This window comes from Stegostoma tigrinum, chromosome 28, assembly GCF_030684315.1.
Source record: "Stegostoma tigrinum isolate sSteTig4 chromosome 28, sSteTig4.hap1, whole genome shotgun sequence".
NCBI lineage: Eukaryota > Metazoa > Chordata > Chondrichthyes > Orectolobiformes > Stegostomatidae > Stegostoma > Stegostoma tigrinum.
Window position 1 is genome coordinate 45,773,608 of NC_081381.1, and position 24,351 is coordinate 45,797,958.

Consider the following 24,351-nt stretch of genomic DNA (forward strand, 5'->3'; position numbering starts at 1 on the left):
ATCTCATTACCCTTAGAGGCCTACGGGCGAAGCATGCTCAAACTGGTACGAAAATGGGAGAACTACGCCAAATGATAGAGCACGACCCACGAAGATGTTACCTAGCAGGATAATGAAATGTCTGCGGAGCAACAAACCTGCTCGGCGAGCCAACCCACAACATTACAACCCGAGCTACAAATCTACTCTAAAACCTTGTTTCCAAGGCAATTATGGATTTTCATGTAAGAATACCAAACTTTTCCTTTTATTGCAGATTTAGTCTCACCTAGGCCGTGTACAATTACCCTAAGTAAAATTTCCCTACTCTTGCATTCTACAATGAATGCCAACACTCTATTTGCATTCTTAATTGCTTGCTTTACCCACAGGCAAACTAACCTTTTGGGTTCATGTACTAGAATACCCAGATCCCTCTGTACATCTTGAGTTCTGCAATTACTCTCGATTTAAATATTATTCTACTTGTCTATTCTTTCTGCCAAAGTGGAAAAGTTTCCTTTTGCTCATCTTATACTCCATCTGCCAAATCTCTACCCATTCACTCAACTTATCTGTCCCTTTCTTTTCTCTCTACTTCTGCTCAACAACTCACTTTCCTACCGATCTGGATCTCATTGGCAAATTCAGCAAATATTCATTTCGTCTCTGTATTTATATCAAAGATTTTCTTTTAAATCGTAGGTGTATTTTTAATTAGATTGTAAATAGTTAACAACCAACACCAATTCCTGTGACACTCTATCAGTAACATACCAAACTAAAAAAGAAGAACCATTTATCCTGACTGTTCAACAGACGTTAGGCTAACTGGACTGTAGTTTCACACTTTCTATCTCCTTCCTTTCTGGAATAGAGGTGCTATATTGGCTAGTTTTTAGTCTGTATGGACCTTTCCAGGATCTAAGGCATTTTGTAAAATTTTGACCAGTGCATGTGGAATAATTTACTTCAAGTAAAAACACAAATTACAATGTAATGATCTGCTAAACAGATCTTGCTGCTGCAACATGGATAAATGACTTTCACTTTTGACATGTTCTAAAAATTTCAAAAAAGTAAGAAAAACTTATTTTGAGTAAGTCAAGACCTAATTAAGGTTGTGTTAAAATAGATTTTCTCTATTGGTAATAATTGCTTTATTCTGCTAAAGTCAAATAAACATTGGCACTTCTAAATTATAATACATCTATATCCCTAAGCATTTCAGTAAGGTAGGATTTGATGATGCCCACCTTCACTCATCATGGATTACAAAGTCTATGATAAATCTAATTATGTGAATAAAAAATTAAAAATGAATTAGTAGGAAGAAGATAGTGGAGGATCATTCGCAAGTTGAGAGAGCCTGGAAGTTCTTTATTAAGCGAGCCAAACTCTTTTCTCATGATCACTAACTAGTAAGTGATTGAGAAAAATACGTGTGTTTATTTTTCTAAAATAAAACAAAAACATAATCTGATTATATTTTTGAAATTAGTTACATGAATGGAACAAGGGTTAAACCACTCACATTGAGTTTAAAACGTGCTTTTCTCTTTCATAAATCAACTTACCACATTGAAATTTTAACTATTTCCCCAAGTTTACGAACCATATACTAAGAAACGGGTTAAAGACTTTTCTTGATCCCTCTTGTGTTGCCCATTCCAACCAATAGACAATGATATCATGCTGCTTTCCCACATAACCCAACTTTCAAATGTGCGTGCTTTTTAAATACCTAAATGCTAAGCTTTACGTGGGAGAAAGGCTTAAGGTTCAAGTCCTACTATTGTGTTTTGCACCCTGCACTTCACACGTGTTTTCCAAAGCCAGCCAAGTTCAAGTCTTTTTCGATCTGAAAAAAAACAGCACATCAGAGCAACACAGAAGCCAACAGATATCTGCTATATCAGATTGTACAGAGAGCCCCGCTCAAAAAATTAGAGCTTAAAAAATCCTTCATATGAATGGCATCTGTTCAAATCATATTTCCTTTAAATTCAGTAAATACTTCCCAAATATAAAAAAAGTAACGATTGGCTGTGGAGAAAAACCTCACTGCAATTCACCTAAGCGGCAAAAGTATCATGAGACATTAAGCTAATTAGATGACACAAACTCAAATTTGTACACAATTATGAAAAGAACGTTGAATTTGAATTACCTACCGTAGGTATCACCTTGTGATTTGAATATGGTTTCAAAACTTCATATAAAAATGCAATCTAAACATTGACCCCTTTAAAATTTTAACGATTAGAAGTACTTGTGTGGCCATGCAGTTCTTCATAAACTGCACTTATGATTTTATTCTCATGTTATGCCTCATCTTTAGAAATATGTGGCAGTTAGTTAATGTAGCAAAAGTACACAGATAACACCACACAAAAGAGAAAAAAAAAATCAGGCTCTATCAGGAAAAATTAAGATCAAGAAAAAGAACAGCACATGGGGCAGCAATTCAGCCACCAGAAACAAAGAATGAAAGTGACAAATCTAATGGGTGGTCACTTAACATGTAATGCAATTGTTTCTCCACATAAAAATAAATACCAGCAAAGTGATAGAAAACTGAACTGGAATTGTAGTTTAATACTATAGTCATTTGGAACACATCAAAAATTAACTAGTTGCATTGCTTGGTAAACACATGACTGAAGTACAGCAGTCTCTGCTTATGTAAATTGGCTAGTAATCCAGAAACCTGGACTAGGCCTCCGCAGACATGCGTTTGGATTTTGACAACAAAGCTGGTGACTATAATTTCAATTCATTTAATTAAATTTGGAACTGAAAAGCTTGTAACAGTAGTAGTGATCATGAAACCACTGGACTGATTTAAAATTCACAACAGCCCCTAATAGAAGGAAATCTGGCCTGTGACTCCTTAATGTTCAAAATTCTAAAGAAAAGAGTCCAATTTGTATAATCTTAGCAGTACAGACTTGATGGGCCAAAAGGCTTCTTCTGTACCGTATAATTCTAATGATTTTAAGAACTGCTGTTCAGTCCATTAATAGGAATAATGAAGTTCATTATTGTGGTAAAACCAATCAGCTAGTTAAGATGAACAAATAAATAAAAAACTTGTTATGAAGATACATAGCCAAAGGGGAACTTTTTAAATACTACTTTGGATCAGAAAAGTGCTATGATATCATTTTTATTATCAGATATTTGTTCTGAAATACTGGACCAAAATTAGGTGCAGAGGAAACAATTCAGTAGGGATGTCATGATATGAATTAACACCTTGATAATGTTAATTTTTAAAAAAACAAAATCAATATCAGCATTGCAAGACACCACAAGGAACAATCCATAATAACTTACTAACAACACTGGAATTTAGAACATCTTTCTTAAAACATTTGTCCCAATAATTTTTAAAAAGTCAATTGCGTCATTGGCCTCTTTGATATGCCAGGATTACAATTGGCCATGAGATGAATAATTTGCACGTTGGAGAAGATAAATTATTCGTTGGACATACACAAGCAGATATCAGCATCTGCAACTTTCAAGACATCCCTACTTTAAGAACATGTCTAATCTCAATAAATCCAACATTAGCAGAACATGCGTGTTCAATGCAGTCAAGCTACTTGCTTCAAGTTATTTGTATGCTTATTGATTGGTTCAGCTGAAGAAACGGAGTCGAAAACCTTGAATTTCCTTGTAGTGACTATGGGCATTATTTCATGAATCCAGGCCTATTATGTATGAATGAAGGCTGAGAATGTTCAGTTTGCCATTGCACTGTGTGGGTATTAGATGTGACAAATACATTTCCTTTGAACTCCTTGTATTATTATTTTTGAAAAAGTCATGCCTTTTGAAAATTAAATTTCCTCATATCCTGAATCCAGGTTTTATTTTCACAAACCTACATTATATTTATTCTATTTATAAAGGCCAGCATTTCATTAGCTTTCTTGACTATTTTGTGTACTGTTCATGACATTTTAAAGATCTGTGTACCTGAACGCCCAAGTCTCTTTTTACATCCAATGTATTCAACTACATACCTTTTGCATCCAAAATGAATAACCTCACTCTTGCTTCTATTGAACTCCACCTGATACAGTTCTGCCCTTGCACTTAGCATAAAATTACAAAAGCATATTGATATACTATCACTGTTTACAATGCTGCCCAACTTGGTGTCATCAGCAAACTTGGGTACATGACTTTCTATTCTGTTGCCCAAGCCATTAATAAATGAGAATTGAGGCCCTAATACAAATCCTTCAGGGACACCACTGGTCATATCCTGCCTATTTGAGTACCTACTTTAGATATGGTCATCAGCCACTTAACTGCAATGAAATCATTCTCAATTTTCATTTCTCTAAAGGGAATAGCCTCATCCTTGCCAATCTACCCACATAAATAAAGTCTTATCCCGAAAGACATGCTTGTAAGTCTTTTCTGCATAATCTCAAAAGACTTCACATCCTTTCTAAAAAGTGATGTTCATTAATGCAACAATACCCAAAATGAGAGTTGAATAAGCTACCACTCAACTTAAATCATGACTCAATTGAAAATGAATGAACTTGATAAAGGAGAATGGATTGAGGCTCCTGTTACACAGTGATAGTGTCTCTACCAATGAGCCAGGAGGACCAGGTTCAAGTCAATAGTTTGTAATAGTATCTCTGAGCAGGTTGATTAAAAAAACCTATCTTACGCCGCTAAACCATGTTGAAGCAAGGCATTTTAAAAGGATACTGGTGGTAGTAGGAATGAGATAGGGTATGGAAAATTAAATTTTTTTTTCTTTATTCATTCACAGGATGAGGGTACCGCTAGCGAGGCAGCATTTATTGTCCATCCCTAATTGTCCAGAGGGCAGTTCAGAGTCCATAAGACATAGGAGTGGAAGTAAGGCCATTCGGCCCATCGAGTCCACGCCGCCATTTAGTCATGGTTGATGGGCATTTCAACTCCACTTCCCTGCACTCTCCCTATAGCGCTTAATTCCTTTTGAGATCAAGAATTTATCAATCTCTGCCTTGAAGACATTAAATGTCCCGGCCTCCATTGCGCTCCGTGGTAATGAATTCCACAGGCCCACCACTCTCTGGCTGAAGAAATGTTTCCTCATTTCCATTTTAAATTTGCCCCCTCTAATTCTAAGGCTGTGCCCGCGGGTCCTAGTCTCCCCGCCTAACGGAAACAACTTCCCAGCATTCACCCATTCTAAGCCATACATTATCTTCTAAGTTTCTATTAGATCTCCCCTCAACCTTCTAAACTCTAATGAATGCAATCCCAGGATCCTCAACCGTTCATCGTACATTAAACCTACCAATCCAGGGATCATCCGTGTGAATCTCCGCTGGACACGCTCCAGGGCTAGTATGTTCTTCCTGAGGTGTGGGGCCCAAAATTGGACACAGTATTCTAAATGGGACCTAACTAGAGCTTTATAAAGTCTCAGAAGCACATTGCTGCTTTTATATTCCAACCCTCTTGAGATAAACGACAACATTACACTCGCTTTCCTAATCATGGACTCTACCTGCAAGTTAACCTTTAGAGAATCCTGGACCGACACTCCCAGATCCCTTTGTACTTCTGCATTACGAATTTTCTCACCGTTTAGAAAATAGTCCATGCCTGTATTCTTTTTTCCAAAGTGCAAGACCTCACATTTGCTCACGTTGAATTTCATCAGCCATTTCCTGGACCACTCTCCTAAACTGTCTCAACTTTCTGCAGCCTCCCCACCTCCTCAGTACTACCTGCCTATCCACCTATCTTTGTATTATCGGCAAACTTCGCCAGAATGCCCCCAGTCCCTTCATCCAGATCATTAATATATAAAGTGAACAGCTGCGGCCACAACACTGAACACAGCAGGACACCACTCGTCACCGGGTGCCATTCCGAAAAAGAGCCTTTTATCCCAACTCTCTGCCTTCTGTCAGACAGCCAATCCTCAATGCAAGCTAGTAGCTCACTTTGAACACCATGGGCCCTCACCTTACTCAGCAGCCTCCCGTGAAGCACCTTATCAAAGGCCTTTTGGAAGTCTATATAGATAACATCCATTGGGGTTTCCCCGGTCTAACCTACTTGTCACCTCTTCAAAGAATTCTAACAGGTTTGTCAGACACGACCTCCCCTTACTAAATTCATGCTGACTTGTTTTAATCCAACCCTGCAATTCCAAGAATTTAGAAATCTCATCCCTGACAATGGATTCTAGAATTTTACCAACTACTGAGGTTAGGCTAATCGACCTATAATTTTCCATCTTTTGTCTTGATCGTTTCTTAAACAAGGGGGTTACAACAGCGATTTTCCAATCATCTGGGGCTTTCCCAGACTCCAATGACTTTTGAAAGATCACAACCAAAGTCTCTGCTATTTTCTCAGCCACCTCCCTCAGAGCTCTACGATGTAGCCCATCGGGGCCAGGAGATTTAACAATTTTTAGACCTTTTAGCTTTTCTAGCACTTTCTCCTTTGTAATGCCTACCATACTCAACTCTGCCCCCTGACTCTCCCTAATTGTTGGGATATTACTCATGTCTTCTACTGTGAAGACTGACGCAAAGTACTTATTGAGTTCTTCAGTTATTTCCTTATCTCCCATCACTAGAGTCAACCACATTGCTGTGGATTTAGAGTCACTGTAGGCCAGGCCAGTTAAGGATGGTAGTTTCCTTCCCTAAAGGACATTAGTGAACCAGATGGGTTTTTCCAACAATCAACAATGGATTCACAGTCATCATTAGACTCTTAATTCCAGATATTTATTGAGTTTAAATTCCACCATCTGCGTTGGCAGGATTTGAACTCAGATCCCCAGAGCATTATCTGGGTCTGTGGATTAGCAGCCTGGCAATAATAATACTAGATCATCACCTCCCCACCATATTAATGGTCGCAGAGTTTAAAAAGAAATTAGAATATAGGTGGCGATATAATGATGATATAGGGATGGGCAAGGTGATGACCAGCTCTGCCAATGCTAGAGTGGGAGGGGAGATCTCTCATTGGTAACAAATGTTTATTCTGCCTCATAAGTGAAGCATGTATTGAAGCAGGAGCCTCAAGACTGTGGACATGGTGGAAACCAAACTTAAGGAGTTTATTGTGAGGCACAAACAAGTTAGGACGATGATTTTGTACCCTAAAATTTTAGGAAGGGATTCAAGGCTATAGCAGTAGGAATGGAGCAGGATAAGTTAGCGGAAGAGTAACATTTACAAGGACCAGCAAGACAGCATGTTCAAAAAGTGACAAGTTTAAAACAACAAGTGTTAAGATGACAAAGCTGGCAAAGATGTCACCTTCTTAGAGCGCTGTACAGATGGGGAAATGATTTATTTTCGTTGTTTATGCATTCATATGATACGGGTATTGTTTGCTAGGCTAGAATTTATTGCCCATTCCTAAATGCCCTTTAAGGTGGTGGTGTGGTGAAGCACTCTCGCTGATATGTCTAGGAAAGGATCTCTAGGATTTCAATGTCGTTCCTTCACAGGAGCTATAAAGTAGTTCCAAGTGGGATAGCGTATGGCTTGAAGGGAAAGTTGAAAGAGGTGGTGCTCCCAACAACTGTTGCTTTAGTCCTTCTTGGTGTCAGAGGTGGTGGCTTGGAAGGTGCTTATCAAAAGCAGTGCAGACTTGATGGGCTGAATGACCCAGTTCTCCTCCAAAATCTTATGGTCTTCTGTTCAGCACCATTTGCAACACCTCAGATACTGAAGCAGTTCATGCCCAAATGCAACAAGACCTGGACAATAAACATATTTGGGTTAACAAGTGGAAAGTAACTTTCACATCACATAAATGCCAGGCGATGACCATCTACAACAAGAATGGGTCTAAACTTTGCCTCTTGACATTCTTGGGCATTACAGTCACTGAATCCTCCACTAACCACATCCATTGGCCAGAAACTGAACTAGACTAGCTATGGCTGTGACTAGAAGAATAAGTAAATCTCCTCCAAGTTGCCCTGAATCTGTCCACTATCTACAAAACACAAAGTCAGGGGTGTGATGGGATATTTCCACCGGTATGGATGACAGCAGATCCAGTAACACTCAACAAGCTTGACACCATCCAGGACAAGGCACCCTGCTTGATTGGCAACACATCCAGAAAACATTCACTCTCTTCACCACTAATGCTCAGTAGAAGAGTAGATGCTCAAAATACACTGCAGAAATCCACCAAGACTACAATCTAAAAGGAGAGGGCAGCAGATAAGAACACTATGCTACAAGTTCCCCACTGGGGTGCACACCATCTTGAGTCAGAGATTTTTTGCTGTTTCTTATAGGCTCATGGGTCAAAATCCTGGAACACTTGCACTCATGGTACTGTGGGTCAACTTACAGAGAATGGACTTCACTGGTTCAAGAAGAGGGCACACCACTATCTTCTCAAGGGCAAGTAAGAATGGGCAATAAAAGGCTGCCCAGGGAATGGCATCCACATTCCATGAATGAATTGAAAGGAAATCCTAGCATCTGTCCTGCTCTCATAGCTGCAATATTTATATAACTGATCTAATTCAATTTTTGGTCAAAGTAACCCTTGGAATCTTGATAGTGCAAGTTTCAGTGACAGTAATGCCGCAGAATGTCAAAAGCAGATGGTTTGATTTTCTTTTGGAGATCATCATTTCCTAGCATGTGTGTGCTGGAAATGCTACTTGCCACTTGTTAGCCTAAGCCTGAATTTTGTAATACATAGCTAACGCACACAAATGACCCTATGGCCCATCAAGTCGGCACCGGTCAAAAACAAGCACCTAACTAATCAAATTTGTCAACACTTGGCCCAGAGCCTTGTATGCTTTCTTCTTGAGCTTGGAAATGGGCTGTTGAAGTATCAAAGGAGTCATGAAGAATATTGTGCAAGTGACAGCAACATCCTCATGTCTGAGTTTATTATGAAGTAAAGGTCATTGATGAAACAGGTGAAAACAGTTAGATACAAGAAATATCCTGAGGAACATCTGCAGTAAATGCCCTGGGATTGAAATGATGAATCTTGAACAACAAAACTATTTTCCTTTATGCTAGGTATGATTCCAACTAGTAGAGCTTTTCCAGATTCCCATTAACTCGAGCAATGCGGAGCCACAACAAAGCTGTAGTCAGTCAAACAATGCCTGGATGTTGAGGGTAGTCAATTTCAACTCACCTCTTGAGTTCAGCTCTTTGGTCCATATTTGGACTAATCTGTAATGAGGTCAGAAACTGAGCAGTCCTGGCAGAACCTAAACAGAGTGCCACTGCGCAGATTACTGCTGAGTGAGAGATGCTTGAAACTGCTGTGAATGTCCCCTTTCATTGATGACAATGCTGTGACTTAGGAGGTATGTTTTGTCTGGATTTCTTCAGTAAGAGAGCGGAGGACAGGTGTCAAGCAGTCTTTGAGAAGTTAAATAACTTGTAAGGCTTTGGGTTTTCTTTAAGTTGGAACAATAGAAGCAGCCTGAGTGGCTGTGGTCAAGCTCTCATAGATCCAGGATGTTTTTAGTTAGCTTTCAGCAGTTGTTGCTGGGGTGTCAGCAGGTTGGAAGACAGTGGATTTCTCCTAGCGGCTAAATTCCTTCTCTCAGAAATTAGATTAGATTCCCTACAGTGCGGAAACAGGCCCTTCGGCCCAATAAGTCCACACTGCCCCTTGGAGCAGTGCACCCAAGCCCATCCCCCTATAACCCTGAACACTACGGGCAATTTAGCATGGCCGATCCACCTCGCCTGCACATCTTTGGACTGTGGGAGGAAACCAGAGCACCTGGAGAAAACCAACACAGACACGGGGAGAATGTGCAAACTCCGCACAGACAGTTGCCCGAGGCTGGAATTGAACCCCGGTCCCTGGTGCTGTGAGGTTGCAGTGCTAACCACTGAGCTACCGTGTCATGATGTTCTTTCCTCCTAGATTGCAGAACTGTGTGTAAGACAATATGTTTTCTGAATTTGCCTTTTTGCCAAGGGTGTGATTGTGGGATGTTACTATATTAGAATAGTTTTAAGTTTTCCAATAGAATTGTTATTCTAAATTCTCGTTTCTTTTGTTGTCTTGTAACTATCGTGCTTTGCTTAACGTTGAGTGGAATGACCAACTGAATTGCATTTGAACACAGCACTTTACATTTACTTTTAGGTTCTAGACTATTTTCTGAATATATTTTGAGGGCGTTTGGTCTGGACCATAACAAATCACTTTCCTGATCATTGATAGTAGGCTAATGGAGCACAGTTGGCCAAGTTAGATATATCCTACATTTTATGGACAGGACATACCCTGGCAATTAGTTCTGGAGCACAGTCTTCAGTAATTTTGTTGAATGATCTCAGGGCCCATAGCTTTTGCACTATCTAGTATTTTCAGCCATTTCTTGATATCACATGGTGTGAACTGACTTGGCTGAAGACTGACAACTGTGACACTGGGAGCGAGGTCCAGCAAGATGAGAAATTTGAAATAAATTCATTGATTGACTTGGAGCCAACATACAGAATGCATGATCAGCAGAAAAAAAGATGTAGTGCATACAGGATATGGGCTTTGAAAGGGTTCAAATTTCTAGATAGTGGAACATGAGTGACTGGAGAGCCGAGTATTCAGAATTATTTGGTCTGGAGTTAAGGCAGAGCCGAACGTTCCAGCAGCACGTGGACTGAAGTTGGGCAGTAGGTAGACACAGGCAGTCTTTGTGATGCAGAGAATGAATGTTATGAATCTTGCTGAGGATTGAAGATGATGTCTTGTTGTGAACAATTAGTTTTAATCCTGAAAACGGTGTCAGTCAGGGACAAGAACTAGTGTCCACAGAATGAAGTTTGGGACAGTGGCTGAAGACAATGACTTCGTCACCATGATTAACTGGAAGAAATCTTCATTCATCAAAACTGGATATCTGACAAGCAGTTTGACAATGGGAGGGCATAGAAAGGTTGAGAGAATTGATGGTGAGATTGAGTTGTGAACATTCATTGTACATGTGGTATTTGATGTCTCTTCAGATTACATCGAGGGAGTGGTAATTTGAAGACAAATGGGATAAGGCCAAAGATTGAACAGTTCAAAGGTAAGGTGTAGGGTGGGAAGTAATGTGCCTTTGTTTAGGAAGGCAAGAATCAGGGTAGACTAGTCTATTCTTGAAGTCTACTTCTGTATCTAATTAGATCGTTGTTCTATTTATTTTGCCTAGAGAACTAGTGGCAATTAGACTGTTGTTCCACCTTGGTTCCCTACTTAGTCACCAAAATTGCAAAGCACGAAAATAAAAATAAATGACTAAAAGGCAGGGTTTTATTAAACACAATAAGAAATGCAAGCCTAGTATTTAGCCTGGAGGTGAGTTTTGTGCTGGAATGAGATAGTCACTGGGACAGTCTGTTGGTACTGAAGAAAGCACTCTTTTCCTGGCCTATAAGCAGCTGTCTCCCACAAACTGTAGGTACACCACAACACACTCTCAACAAGCCATGTTCTGATATCCTCTCACACTGTCTCCTTCTCTCCATCATTCAGTTATGTGCCGATCCCCATGCACTGTGGCCAGCTAACCTCAATGCATTAATGCTTCCTCTCCTGTGGTCAAACAAAGTGTTCCATGAAAGTTAAACAGCTCCACAGTTGAAAACCATCCAGGAAGATGCAGTTCCTGCAGTACCTCACCGTTAATGCAAATCTGAATCCACATGTTTTTCATTTACTGCAGAGTTAATTGCAATGGTTTTACTTAATCTGATAAACTGATTTTGAATTGAGTGTGCATGACATGCTAATGCATTCCAAATGGTTTTCCAGTGAGGAACTCTATTTGCTTCAAACTGCTGCTCCCTTAACTCTCTAGGAGACACTGGTACAGTTCCTAATGCTAATCAAGTAGGGGATCTCATTGAACTGAGGATGGGAAACAATTCACTTTCAATGGGCACTTCAGGGAGTACATTGGGAGAGATGCGCAGCCAAGTATGTAAAAAATTCTTTTAGTTAAGAGAAGTCTGCAACTATTGCGGTGGACAAGGTGAAAAATACTAAGTCTCAGGGAAGCACGTGGTGAAAAAGAGAAAATTGTACTCACGTGGTCAGGGGCTAAATGTAAAGAAGCTAATGATATAAAGTGAGCTTGAGGAAAGGAGTAAAGAAAGCTCAACCACAACTCAGCTCTTTGAGGAGTCAAAGTTAATTGGAGAAATTTTGGGCAAAGCTTGGACAACTTTCTGTCACTGCATTTATGATGTTCTAGAACATAACATTACAGACAGAGACCTGCAATTTCTAATGGTTCACAAAGTGAGCTGAATGTATGATTAATCAAATGTTAGAAAAATATCACCACAATCAAATCAGTAAGATTAACTAAAATCTGCACATTGGTCTTGGTTGTATTTAAACCATTATGTGCAACGAAGTATATATCAGGTTAACAGAATCTCCAGAACTGGGGTTGATAGGGATACTGAGCATTCCTGAAACATAAAACTATTTGAGAAACTAAAAACATTAATCTACCAAAATATAGTTTTTAGTTAATGAAAGGATTCAACATGTCCAAGTTCATGCAAAGATTGAGAAATAAATTACTATTACAAAGCATGTCAGAACAAGTGACACATTTTACTGAATCTCTCTCAAGCTGACTTGTCAAACAGGCCTAGAATTGTAGGTCATTACACATGGACTCACAAACAAGACTGTCCTTTCTTCCTTTCAAGCTCCCTTGGCACCACTGTGGTCAGCAGATGTGCTATTGTTCACTGGCATCCACCAAAGATGCTCATTGTTATTGTTGGTGTCCGCTAGGAGCTGTGCAAGTGACCTGGGGCATCTCCTTGTTCACTAACAGCTGTCTGTTGGGATGCACCATCTCTCTGCTCAGCAACAAACATGTTTAAAATATATTCAATATTGAACAGACAATTCCAAAACTTTTCCAAATCACGACAGCAATTTCAATTTTATTGAACTAAAGTTGACGGTGGGACCCACTCATAGTGAATAAACACCAATGTCATTGGCTTAACTGAGGTCCTCTGTTTTATTCACCCAGCATATTTTAATCAGCTTACTTTGAATATCAAACTCATGTAACAGTGAAAAAAAGATGCCAAGCCAGATATCGCTAATAAAAGTGTTCTACTGTATAATTTAAACACAGTTAAAAGTGATACAGTTTCCAAAAATGTTCCATGTACAGGGATGGATTTTTCAGACCGTCAAAGAATAAGGCTGCAATTGACAGTGTGTGAAATTGGGCTTCATGCTATGGGCACCATTTCACCCCTACCACCGGAGCAGAAAAGTCAGGAGGCCTGCCCGCTGGCCAAATTTGGCATTTTGTAGTACTATACTCAATCATTAAATCCAAGTTACTACCCAATGAACAGTGGTAATATCAGGGCTTCCTTCTGCCAGCACTGAGATATAAACGATGCCCAAAGAGGTCTTCACCTTAGAATAAAGTCTTGTACTTCTCATGGTTTTGGTTGGTGGCCAGGCAAGGGAAACAAAAACTTGTTTTGTGCCCACTGGAGAAACACCACCTCATCAAGGTCTTCTCACCCTTGAGTTTTCTTACCTCTCTGCACTGTTCAGTCTGGACATCCATAACCCCTTGATCTCATAGCCCCTTAACCACCCCTCAATCCTCAATCTTTATCTTGGAATCTGACTCACTCAACAACTGCTGTTGGGATTTGGATGAAGTCCAAACAGTGGCTAACATTCTGACTGGTAGTGCTGGGGCCAGAGAGCCAGAGATCTATCAGGTGAAATGTTTTGGAGGTGGGATGTCCTCATCGGAAAAGGACAGAAGGCTGGTCTTGATCCTATTCAGGCCTGATAACTACTTGGAAGCTGCATGTGGGCCAGAAAGATACAGTGTGCAAGTTCTCACTTTTTCTCTGTGGTGGGGAAAGAAGTGGGCAGGGATTTCACCTCAATTTGAGCTCATGGTCATCAAGCGCCGCAATAATAGTTAGCTCTCAAGCTTGAGAAAAAAAAGGAAAAAAAAACTGTTATACTTATCACTAAAAATAAAGCCCAGTTTCAGAAATCCTGCACCATTTCCAACTAATCCCATTATTTTCTGGCAGAGGAAGGAAGCTGGGCATGAATCTTGCAAATGGGATACCCAAGCAAAAAACAGGGTCAGTTAAAATTTGTGCAAGAGTTCAAAACAGATGCCATTTTTGCTGTTCCAAGGGCTTTAACCACAATCTGGGAACAGCAAATTTGTGGAGAAGGTGCAAACACTCAAGGATGGACAAAGTTTGTTCACTTGTTGTGATCTGAAGTGAGTCTTAATGCAAAATAGCAGCATTGCTAACACTGTTGAAATCCGTGAAATAAAAACACAGACAGTGGCAGGTTGTTTACAAAAAATGGCTAACTGAGAAGAAAATAAAGAAAACACAGTTGTGTTTTAGACTGGGGGAATGCGATGTTCCACAGGGATCAGTACTAAAGCTACTGGCAACCTTAATGAATGAATTGGACTTGGATGTACGAGGTACAATTTTAGAACTTGAAGATGACAAAGTTAAAGTATAATGTGGAGGACAGTATAAATTTTAAGAGGCCATACATGGGCTAGTGAAAGGACAGACAAGTGATAGATGCACATATTGTTGGTGAAGATAACACGGTAGGTTTGAAAGCAGTTAAAAAGGCATACGCGATCCTGGGGTTACAAATAGAAGCATACAGAACAAAAGCAAGCCAGTTATAATGTTATTTTGTAACAACAGTATTTAAACTTCATATATAGTATTGTCTAATTCTGAGCACCTCTGGTACAATCAACTCAAATCAGTGTTTGAACCAAAGATACAATGAGATTTCTCTCCAGATAGCTGTTAATTCTACAGCCAATTTTGGCTATTTCTTTTGAGAAATACCAACATTTTTGGAATTATAAATTTAAACAAAAATGGGTTCTTAGTACTTCAGGGTTCTTAGTACTTCAGGGTTCTGATCCAGGCTCATAACATTATGCCACATGATACTAAAAGAAACATAACCAAATGCAGGATAACATGGTGTCAGGCTGGATGAACACAGCAGGTCAAGCAACATCAGAGGAGCAGGAAAGCTCGATGTTTCGGGTCAGGACCCTTCATCAGAAATGGGGGAAGGGAAGAGGATTCTGAAATAAATAGGGAGACAGGGGAGGCGGATACAAGATGGATAAAGGAGAAGATAGGGTGAGAGGAGACAGACAGGTCAAAGAGGCGGGGTTACAGCCAGTGAAGGTGAGCGTAGGTGGGGAGTTAGGGAGGAAGAGGTCAGTCCAGGGAGGATGGACAAGTTGGGAAGGGCGGGATGAGGTTAGTGGGTAGGGTACGGGGGTGGGGCTTGAGGTGGGAGGAATGGTTAGGGAGGAGGGAACTAGCTGGGCTGGTTTTGGCATGTGGTCAGGGGAGGGGAGATTTTGAAGCTTGTGAAGTCCACATTGATACCCTTGGGCTGCACGGTTCCCAAGCGAAATATGAGATGCTGTTCCTGCATATATTCGGGTGGCTTCACTGTGGCAACACAAGAGGCCCAGGATGGACATGTCGTCCGAGGAGTGGGGGTTGGAATTGAAATGGTTTGCAACTGGGAGGTGTAGTTGTTTGTTGTGAACAGAGCATAGGTGTTCCGCAAAGCGGTCCCCAAGCCTCCGCTTGGTTTCCCCAATGTAGAGGAAGCCACAATGGGAACAGCAGATACAGTATATCACATTGACAGATGTGCAGGTGAACATTTGTTTGATGTGAAAAGTCTTCCTAGGGACTGGGATGGGGGGTGAGATTGGTGGTATAGGGGCAGGTGTAGCACTTGCTTTGTTTGCAGGGAGAAGTGCTGGGGGTGGTGGGGCTGGAGGGGAGTGTGGAGCGGATAAGGGGGTCACAGAGAGAGCGGTCCGTCCGGGAGGCACATAAAGGTGGAGAGGGAAAAATATCCATGGTGGTGGGGTGAGATTTCAGAAGGCGGAAATGTTGGAGGATGATGCACTGGATTTGGAGGTTGGTGGGGTGGTATGTGAGGAGAAGGGGGATTCTGTTTTGGTTATTATTGCGGATAGGGGGTGTGAGGGATGAATTGCGGGAAATGTGGGAGACACAGTCAAGGGCATTTCTGATCACTGTGGAGGGGAAGTTGCGGTTTTTGAAAAAAGAGGACATTTGGGATGTTCGGGAGTGGAATGCTTCATCTCAGGAGCAGATGCAGGGGCCAAGGAATTGGGAATAGGGGATGGCATTTTTACAGGAAGGTGGGTGAGAGGAGGAATATTCTAGGTAGTTGTAGGAGTTGGTAGGCTTAAAATGGATATCGGTTTCCAGGTGGATGCCAGAGATGGAGACAGACAGGTCCAGGATGGAGAGAGAGGTGTCAGAGATGGTCCAGGTAAACTTTAGGTTGGGGTGGAAGGTGTTAGTGAAGTGGCTGAACTGTTCGAACTCCTCGTGGGAACACCAGGCAGTGCCGAAACAGTCATCAATGTAATGGAGGAAGAGATGGGGGATCAGGCCAGTTTAGCTTTGGAAGAGGGATTGTTCCACGTACCCTACAAAGAGGCAGGCATAGCTTGGGCCCATGTGGGTCCCCATGGCCACCCACTTCATCTGTAGGAAGTGGGAGGAATTAAAGGAGAAGTGTTGAGAGTGAGGATGAGTTTGGATAAGTGGATGAGGGTGTCAGTGGAGGGGGACTGGTCGGGTCTGCGGGACAGGAAGAAGTGGAGGGATTTTAGGCCATTGGCATGGGGAATGCAGGTGTATAGGGACTGGATGTCCTTTGAGTGTGAGGACGAGTTTGGATAAGTGGAGGAGGGTGTTTGATGAGAGTTTGATGCAGAGTTAGCCATAGGACCAGAAAGCAGAGAAAGGCAACTTCGTAAAATAAATGAGTTATGGATATTGATCAGCATCTGGGATCTGTGTAAAAAAATCATCTGATTTCCATTTATAGAAGATTATTGGGAAGACATCAATGTTTGGCGTTGGCCAAAAAGGGGCATGGAAAACTGTAGAAGGCCATTGAAGGATACTAATCAGCACAAAGGATGGTGGAGTTGTAATTTCAGGATGATGGGCAATGAAAGTGATTGAGTATAAAAAAAGGTCCTTATGAGTGAAGGATCACAAAAGTCTTCGATCTTTAAATGGTGGGTGTGAAAATAAAAAGTACTATGAAAAGGCAGGGTAGAGATAGAGAAGGTACTGTGTGCAAAGGCAAGTGATTTTGCAGTGGATAGGTCACAGTTAGGAGAGTTAAGGAATTAGCAGACTTCACTATTAGACAATAAAGGTTTGGGAAAGACACAGTAACGATATACAGTCATGATGCTAGGCAAGGGAGATCTTGGAGGTTCAAAAAACTAGGCTTTTCTCACCTTCACTGGAAGGGATTTTTGAAATAGTGTAAAATTAAAAATTGTTTCCTGTTGATTTTCCAAATCTGCAAGACCATTGCTAGAAAGTGGAGGGAGTAGTTCGAAAAAGTGTTTGCATGGAAATCTTCTAAATTCCATATCATAAAAAATGTGAACAATTATTTGAAAAAAACAATTTCTAGAAAGATTCAGGTAAAAGGACAAAGACATTGAAGTCAATAGCTCCAGTTAGAGAATGCCAGAAGCATTATGGTACTGTAATGTCTGATTATGCCATTCAACATATGGTTTAATTGGCAAAAAACAATCTTGTTACAAAATACAGCATTAAGACCTCCCCAATCATATTTAATGTTTTTAATAATGAAAACTTAATCCAGTTGATCATGACACCACACCTGGTCTGAAATGAAAATAGCAACTGCGAAATAGTCATGATTTACTGATAAAAAGTAAACAGAGTGAAACAATTATTACCTTCTTTAAGACAGGGAACATGGTCCTTCAAGGTGGATGAGGAAAATTTGTGATAATTAAGTCCGGTATAGCAATGATCTAGTCATGGGAATGAAGACAAGTACAATAAAGATAACACATTCAACTTTGTATCCTCGGTCCTTTGTACTCAATCCATAACTACAAAGACCAAAGCAACAGTAGTAGCCAATTTAACCTTTTATGCCTCCCATGTTATTCAAAGGCTGATCTGCATTTTTCCTCCATATACTTCTATAGCTTGGTTAACATCAAACTCCTATTTACAGTTAACAATTGGAACTGTTCCAAACTTCTACCGCCTTTTCAGTCCGGGTGTTTTCCTAACGTGACAATATTGTGGTTTTAAGAGGTGTATTTTGTCCTTTTTTTTGAAGAGAGGTCTTAAGGCAGAGGTGCTGAGCAGTGCACAAGAGCTGTTGGAGTAAACAGCTTGTGAGGCCTAGGGTTTTTTTGAAAAGTTTGGAACATTAGAAGTGGTCAGAATGAGTGTGGTCAAGTTTCGACATAACCAGAATTTTAAATTTTAGCTTTCAGCAGTAGCTGCTAGGGTTTTGAAGAAATTGAGATTATTTTTTCCTTCTCTTGGTTATAGTCAAAAGCTGGGGGTGGTTCTCTTCCTGCTACTGGTGTTGCATGTGTGAAAATCTGTTTTCTGAATTTGCCTTTTGCCAAGGGTATGTTTATGGGATGTTGCTAAATTTGAACAGTTAATCAGTAATTGTTAGTGTATCTATTATTCTGTTAAGTTTTCCAATTGTACTAAGTTATTCCAATTCCTCCTGTCTTTTGTTGCATTTTAAACATAGTTTAAAGCATGTTTTGCCCTTTTAAATCTGGTAATTTGACCAAACAAATTGCATTTACCTTTAAAATTGGAAAAAAAATAGCAACTAGATTATCTTCTGAATACTTTGAAAGAGTTTGGTCTGGTCAATAACAATTTGGGGGTTTTTTGTCAGGATCCAAATTTCTAATTCCCGGTTGTGTTTAGGGTTGTTGGACTCAAAGGTGGAAATCGGTAGTTGTTAGTGTCTTTTCTGGTGTAGGATTCAGTTGGTCTAAACAGGGTGTGCCTTATGTAGTAATGGCTTTTTCAGTCACTATGAGTTTTTTGGTGGTTGAAGAGGTCATTTTGGGAGTTTTACAGAAAGTGAGTAAGGCTTGGCTTTCAGAATTGGCAAACAAGCTAGAGTTCAGGTTGCCTGAGTCTGAGAGGAAAGGAAAGCTGGTTGTGGCAATTGTGCAGCATTTACAATTGCCAGGAATGTTCGGAAATAGCCAAAATTCAGTTGAAGATGAAGCAGTTTGAACGTTAAAAGGAAATGGAACATTTTAATCACAATTAAAAAGAGAGAGTTTGAACTTCTGAAGTTGGCATTTTGAGAGGAAAGTCAACTTAGAAGGACAGATGTGAAGGTAGAAGGTAGGCTTAGTGAGGAGGATAGTGATGGTAAGCAAACCCATCATAGCCAAAGGCCTAGTGGGAATCTGTTTAAATATGTCCAAACTTTGTCTAACTTCAATAAGGATGTAGAAGCTTTTTCTGTATATCATTAGAGAAAATGGCTAAACAAGTGAAATTGCTGGTGGCCATGTAGGTATTGTTGATCCAAACAAAGTTGGTAGGTAGAGCTAGTGAGATATTTGCTTCACTATCACAAGAGCTATTCTAAGAGTATAATGAGTACATTCGAGCTTAAGCACATATGAGCACATATCAGAACTTACAGACAACGTTTCAGGAATCTAAGGAGGGACCCTGATCAAATGTACATTGAGTTTGAAAGGATCAAACAAAGAAATTTTGGTAGGTGCATAAGGGCATTGAAAATAAATCAAACATATGATGCTTTTAGAGAGATGATTATTTTGGAGGGGTTCAAAAATTCACTTCCTGAAATAGTGAGGACTCATGTGGAAGAGCAGACAGTTAAAGTTGCAAGATTCGCAGCAGAAATGCCAGGTGATTATGAAATGGTTCACTGATCAAAGTTTGGCTTCCAAAATCAATTTGAGTCTTAATCGTCAGGTGATGAGAAAAGGAGATCTCAATGAAGATAGTAAAGATAGTTTGCCACAGGGTAAAAAGAAATCCGTAAGGGGGAAATAAATAAAAAGGCTCAGATGTTTTCACAGCAATAAAATAGGCAACATGAAGTTGCAATATTGGTGGTTTAGAAAAGTGCTAGAAACACGGATGTGAGAAAACAGGATAAGCCAGTCAATTTAGTTGAAGTGGCAAAGGAAAGCACAGTGGAAGCTAAAAAGCTATACTAGAATGTACAACATGATCAGGGGTTGGTTGAGAACAAAATGCCAGATCCCTAAGGAATTTACCTGCAAGGGTATGTTTACTCATGTATATCAGGAGGAGCTGGTAAGAGAGTTAAAGTTTCAATAGATATGGGACCAAGCCAATTTCTGATGGTGAGAAATGAGGAACTATGTAATTCAGAAGGAGTATTGCCAGAAAAGGTGGTAATATGTGGAATTCATGGTGAGAACAGCAGTTCCATTATATAATGGGATGTTGGAGACTCCAGTGAAAAGTGGTACAGCAGTGGTAGGAGTAATGGAGAAATTCTTGGTTCCAGGAATACAACTTGTCCTTGGTAATGATAAAGCTGGATCACAGGTGGGAGCGATGCCTGCTGTGATTGAAAAGCCAATGGAAAATCAGGCAACTGAGGTGTTACGGGAAGTGTATCCTGTGATTCTTCCTGTCTGTGTGGTAACAAGGTCACAGGGCCACAGGTTGAAGTAGGAGAAGTCAAAGAATAAAGACAAGGAAATTGAAGTTCAGCTGTCAGAGACGAGGTTTGATCAAATGGTCGAGCGAAAAAAAAAAATGAGCAGGTGGAGGACAAGGCATATTTCTTTAATTCTGAGAAATTAACTGAATTATAATAGAAAGATGAAAAACTAAAGCAGTTGTAACAAACAATGTACACAGAAGAAGAATTTAAGTGTATCCCAGACTGTTACTATGCTAAAACAAAGTCTTGATGAGGAAATGGAGAAAATCACCTATTCAGGTGGATAAGAAATAGGCAGAAGCTCATCAAATTGTAATACCAGTGAGTTATAGAAAGGACATATTTCAGGTAGTACATGAATTTCCAGCAGGTCATTTGGGAGTAAGGAAAACGCAAGCCAAAATACAAAAATGTTTTTATTAGCCCAGACTGCATAAGGATGTGGTTGAATCTTGCTAGACATGTCATATGTGTCACGTAATTGGAAAGCCTTGGGATAAAACCATCACCCATAATACACATTCCCATATTTGAGGAACCTTTTGTCTTAATTGATTGGGCAGGATCTTTACCTAAAATAGAAAAGGTGGGAAACAGTAATTGCTGACCATATCACTGTGCCCACTAGATTTCCAGCAGCCATTTCATTACACAGTATCATGACTAAAAGGACTGTGGAAGAGTTACTCAAAATGTTTTATTAGATACAGACTACCCAGAGATACAATCAGAATTATTCAAGGAATTTATGGATAGCTTGGGAATAAAACAATTTAAATCCACTGCATAGCATACAGAATTGCAGGGAACATTAGAATGGTAGCATTAAACTTTAAAGGGCATGTTGAGAGTTTGTAGTCAAAACTATTGAGGATTGGGATAAAGGAATTCCATTTGTACTTTTTGCAATTAGGGATCCATCTAATGGATCTACGAAATTGGTGAGTCAGAGTCCAGAGATAAGATATTTGGATTCTGTGTCAAATTTCAGGGAAGTTTAAATGGAGTAGGTAAGTTGGCTAGACAGCATTTAAAAGTAACACTGCATGTGATGAAGCAGGAAGACAAAACAAAATTAAAAATTTTTGCAAGTGAATATGAAGTGTTAGTGTTATTTGCAGTGATAGGTGAACCTTTAAAAGCAAGGTTTAATGGGCCTTATAAAATCAAAAGGAAATTGAGTGAGGTGAATTATTTGGTAAGAGCCCCAGATAGAAAGAAATCAGAGAGTGTCATGTGAGTATATGTGAAAAGGTATTTTGATAGTGAAGAAAAGCGAAAGGAGAATGTGTTACTGGTTACAACCCAAAGTCAGGAACTAAGTTCAGATGATTCTGAATTGGACATTCCTCAAATTAAATTAAATTGGACAATGAGGAAGTTCTCAAAAATTGGGATAAGTTACCAAATTACATTCCAGAAAAAAAATGACATGACCTGAAAGAGTTATTACAGGAGATATGTAGAATAAGCTGGGAAGTACTAATCTAATTACGCATGATGTAGATATAGGAAATGCTATTCCATTTAAGTAATATTCTTGTAGACTTAGCCCTCTAAAGGTGGCACATGTTCAAAATGAGATTGAACGTCTGCTCAAAGGCAACATAATCGAAGTGTGATAACAAGGTGTAGAGCTAGATGAACACAGCAGGCCAAGCAGCATCACAGGAGCAGGAAAGCTGACGTTTTGGGTCTGGACCCTTCTTCAGAAATCGAATTGTGTTGCAGCGTATATAGCTCATCCATAATAATGCCAAAACCATTTGGTACCCAATAATTATGTATGGACTATCAAAGTGAATGTATTCCACCTTTGGAGGACTGTATTGACAAGGTGTAACAAACAACTTATATTTCTAAGTTGGTCTTACTCAGAGGATACTGACAGGTAACTTTATCTGAAACAGCTTTCGTGACACTGAATGGACTGTACCCGTTTAAAGTCATATCATTTGGCATGACAAAATGTGCCAGCCACATTTGTTAGGCTAACCAATAAAGTAATGATCTTGTAATTTTTAGTCACACATGGAATGAACATATGCAGCATCAGAATTATTTAATCAACTTCAGGAGGCTGACTTGGTGATAGACCTAGCTAAGAGTGAGTTTGCAAAAGCTCAAGTCATGTTCCTGGGTTGTCTCTTTGGACATGGACAAATGGTCCTACAGGATGTGAAAACAAATTCCTGAGATTAGGTTGGTTTTATCGGAAGTTTGTACCGAATTTTGGCAGTGCGGTTGCTCTACTGACGGACTTATTGAAGAAATGCAGGAAATTTCAGTGGACAGTGGACTATCAGAAGGCATCTGATAGCCTGAAAGCTGTTAACCACTGCCCCAGTTTTAGCCACATCTAATTACGCAAAGCCATTCAAGGTGGCTATCGATGAGAACAATATGGATGTTGGTGCTGTACTCTTGCAAGGAGATGATGAGAAGACAGAAAGATCTATTGTATACTTTTCAGGGTCCTGGGCTTGATTTCCCCTCAGGCAACTGTCTGTGTGGGTTCCTTTGACTTCCTCCCACAGTCCAAAGATGTGCAGGTCAGGTGGACTGGCCATGCTAGATTGTCCACAGTGTTCAGGGATGTGTAGATTAGGTGGGTTATAGGGGGATAGGTCTGTCTGGGATGCTCTGAGGGTTGATGTTCACTTGTTGGGCTGGAGGCCCTGTGTCCACACCGTAGGGATTCTATGGACAATGTGTCTGAGGCAATTGTATACACGGATCATAAACCATTAAAGCTGAACCATTTGAAGAAATTGAAGGACAAAAATTCCAGAATGCTTAGACAGAACTTAGCACAGCCATTCAATTTGAAAATTATACACGTGGCAGGATATGCTCCATGGATGTCACCTTTGTCATCATTAAATAGATCAAACTAAAGGAGACACACAAACCTATAAACAACACCCTCACTGAAGAACAAACAGCTCCCATTCCTGATGTCATGGTAGAGCACAAGACAAATGGGGAACTGCAAATGAAAGTACACTGAAAAGCCACACACAGACCAGGTACTGAACTTCAACAGTAACCATCCCAACACACACAAATGAAGCTGCGTGCGAACACTATTTAAACAGGCAACAACACACTGCAGCAACACAGAACTATGCCCAGAGGAAGAAGAATACCTCTTCCAGGTTTTCAAGGATAATGGATATCCAAAAAACTGGGTCATAAGATGCCTACATGAACAACATCAGGAAGATACTACACGCCCCAACACACATCACACTACCCTACATCAGGAACACATTGGAACTCACCACAAGACTCCTACGACCACTGGGCATCAGAGTGGCACACAAGCCCACATCAACCCTACGACAACTGCTCACCCAAACTAAAGACCCATTCTCTGCCATGGCCAGGACAAATGTAATCTATAAGATTCCCTGCAGAAACTGTGAGAAACACTACATTGGACAAACAGGAAGGAAACCAACAACAAGGGTACATGAACACCAAATGACTACAAAAAGACACGACCAACACTCATTCACCTCAATCCACATGGACAAGGAGAACCACCAATTCGACTGGGACAACACCAAAATCCTGGGACAAGCTAATCAGAGGCAGGCACGGGAATTTCTAGAAGCCTGGTACTCCACGAAGAAAGCCGTCAATAAACACATAGAACTCAACCCCAAATACACTCCACTATGAAGAAAAATCAGAAGTGATGTGATCCTCCTCAACGGACTCCACAGTTTTAAA

The 24,351-nt window shown here is 40.2% G+C and overlaps 1 protein-coding gene across 4 annotated transcripts in view; it reads right to left on the reverse strand.

Moving 5' to 3' along the window:
- The window catches only part of tmem269 (transmembrane protein 269), a 90,175-nt gene that overhangs the window by 32,600 nt on the left and 33,224 nt on the right, over positions 1-24,351 (reverse strand). For 2 of the 4 annotated variants that reach the window (XM_048561592.2, XM_048561591.2), the window contains exon 3: positions 17,837-17,914. The exons of the other annotated variants lie outside the window; for them this stretch is intronic. In XM_048561592.2, the coding sequence (XP_048417549.1) occupies positions 17,837-17,914 (78 nt within the window). The remainder of the gene's footprint in view (positions 1-17,836; positions 17,915-24,351) is intronic. 4 annotated transcript variants of the gene reach the window in all.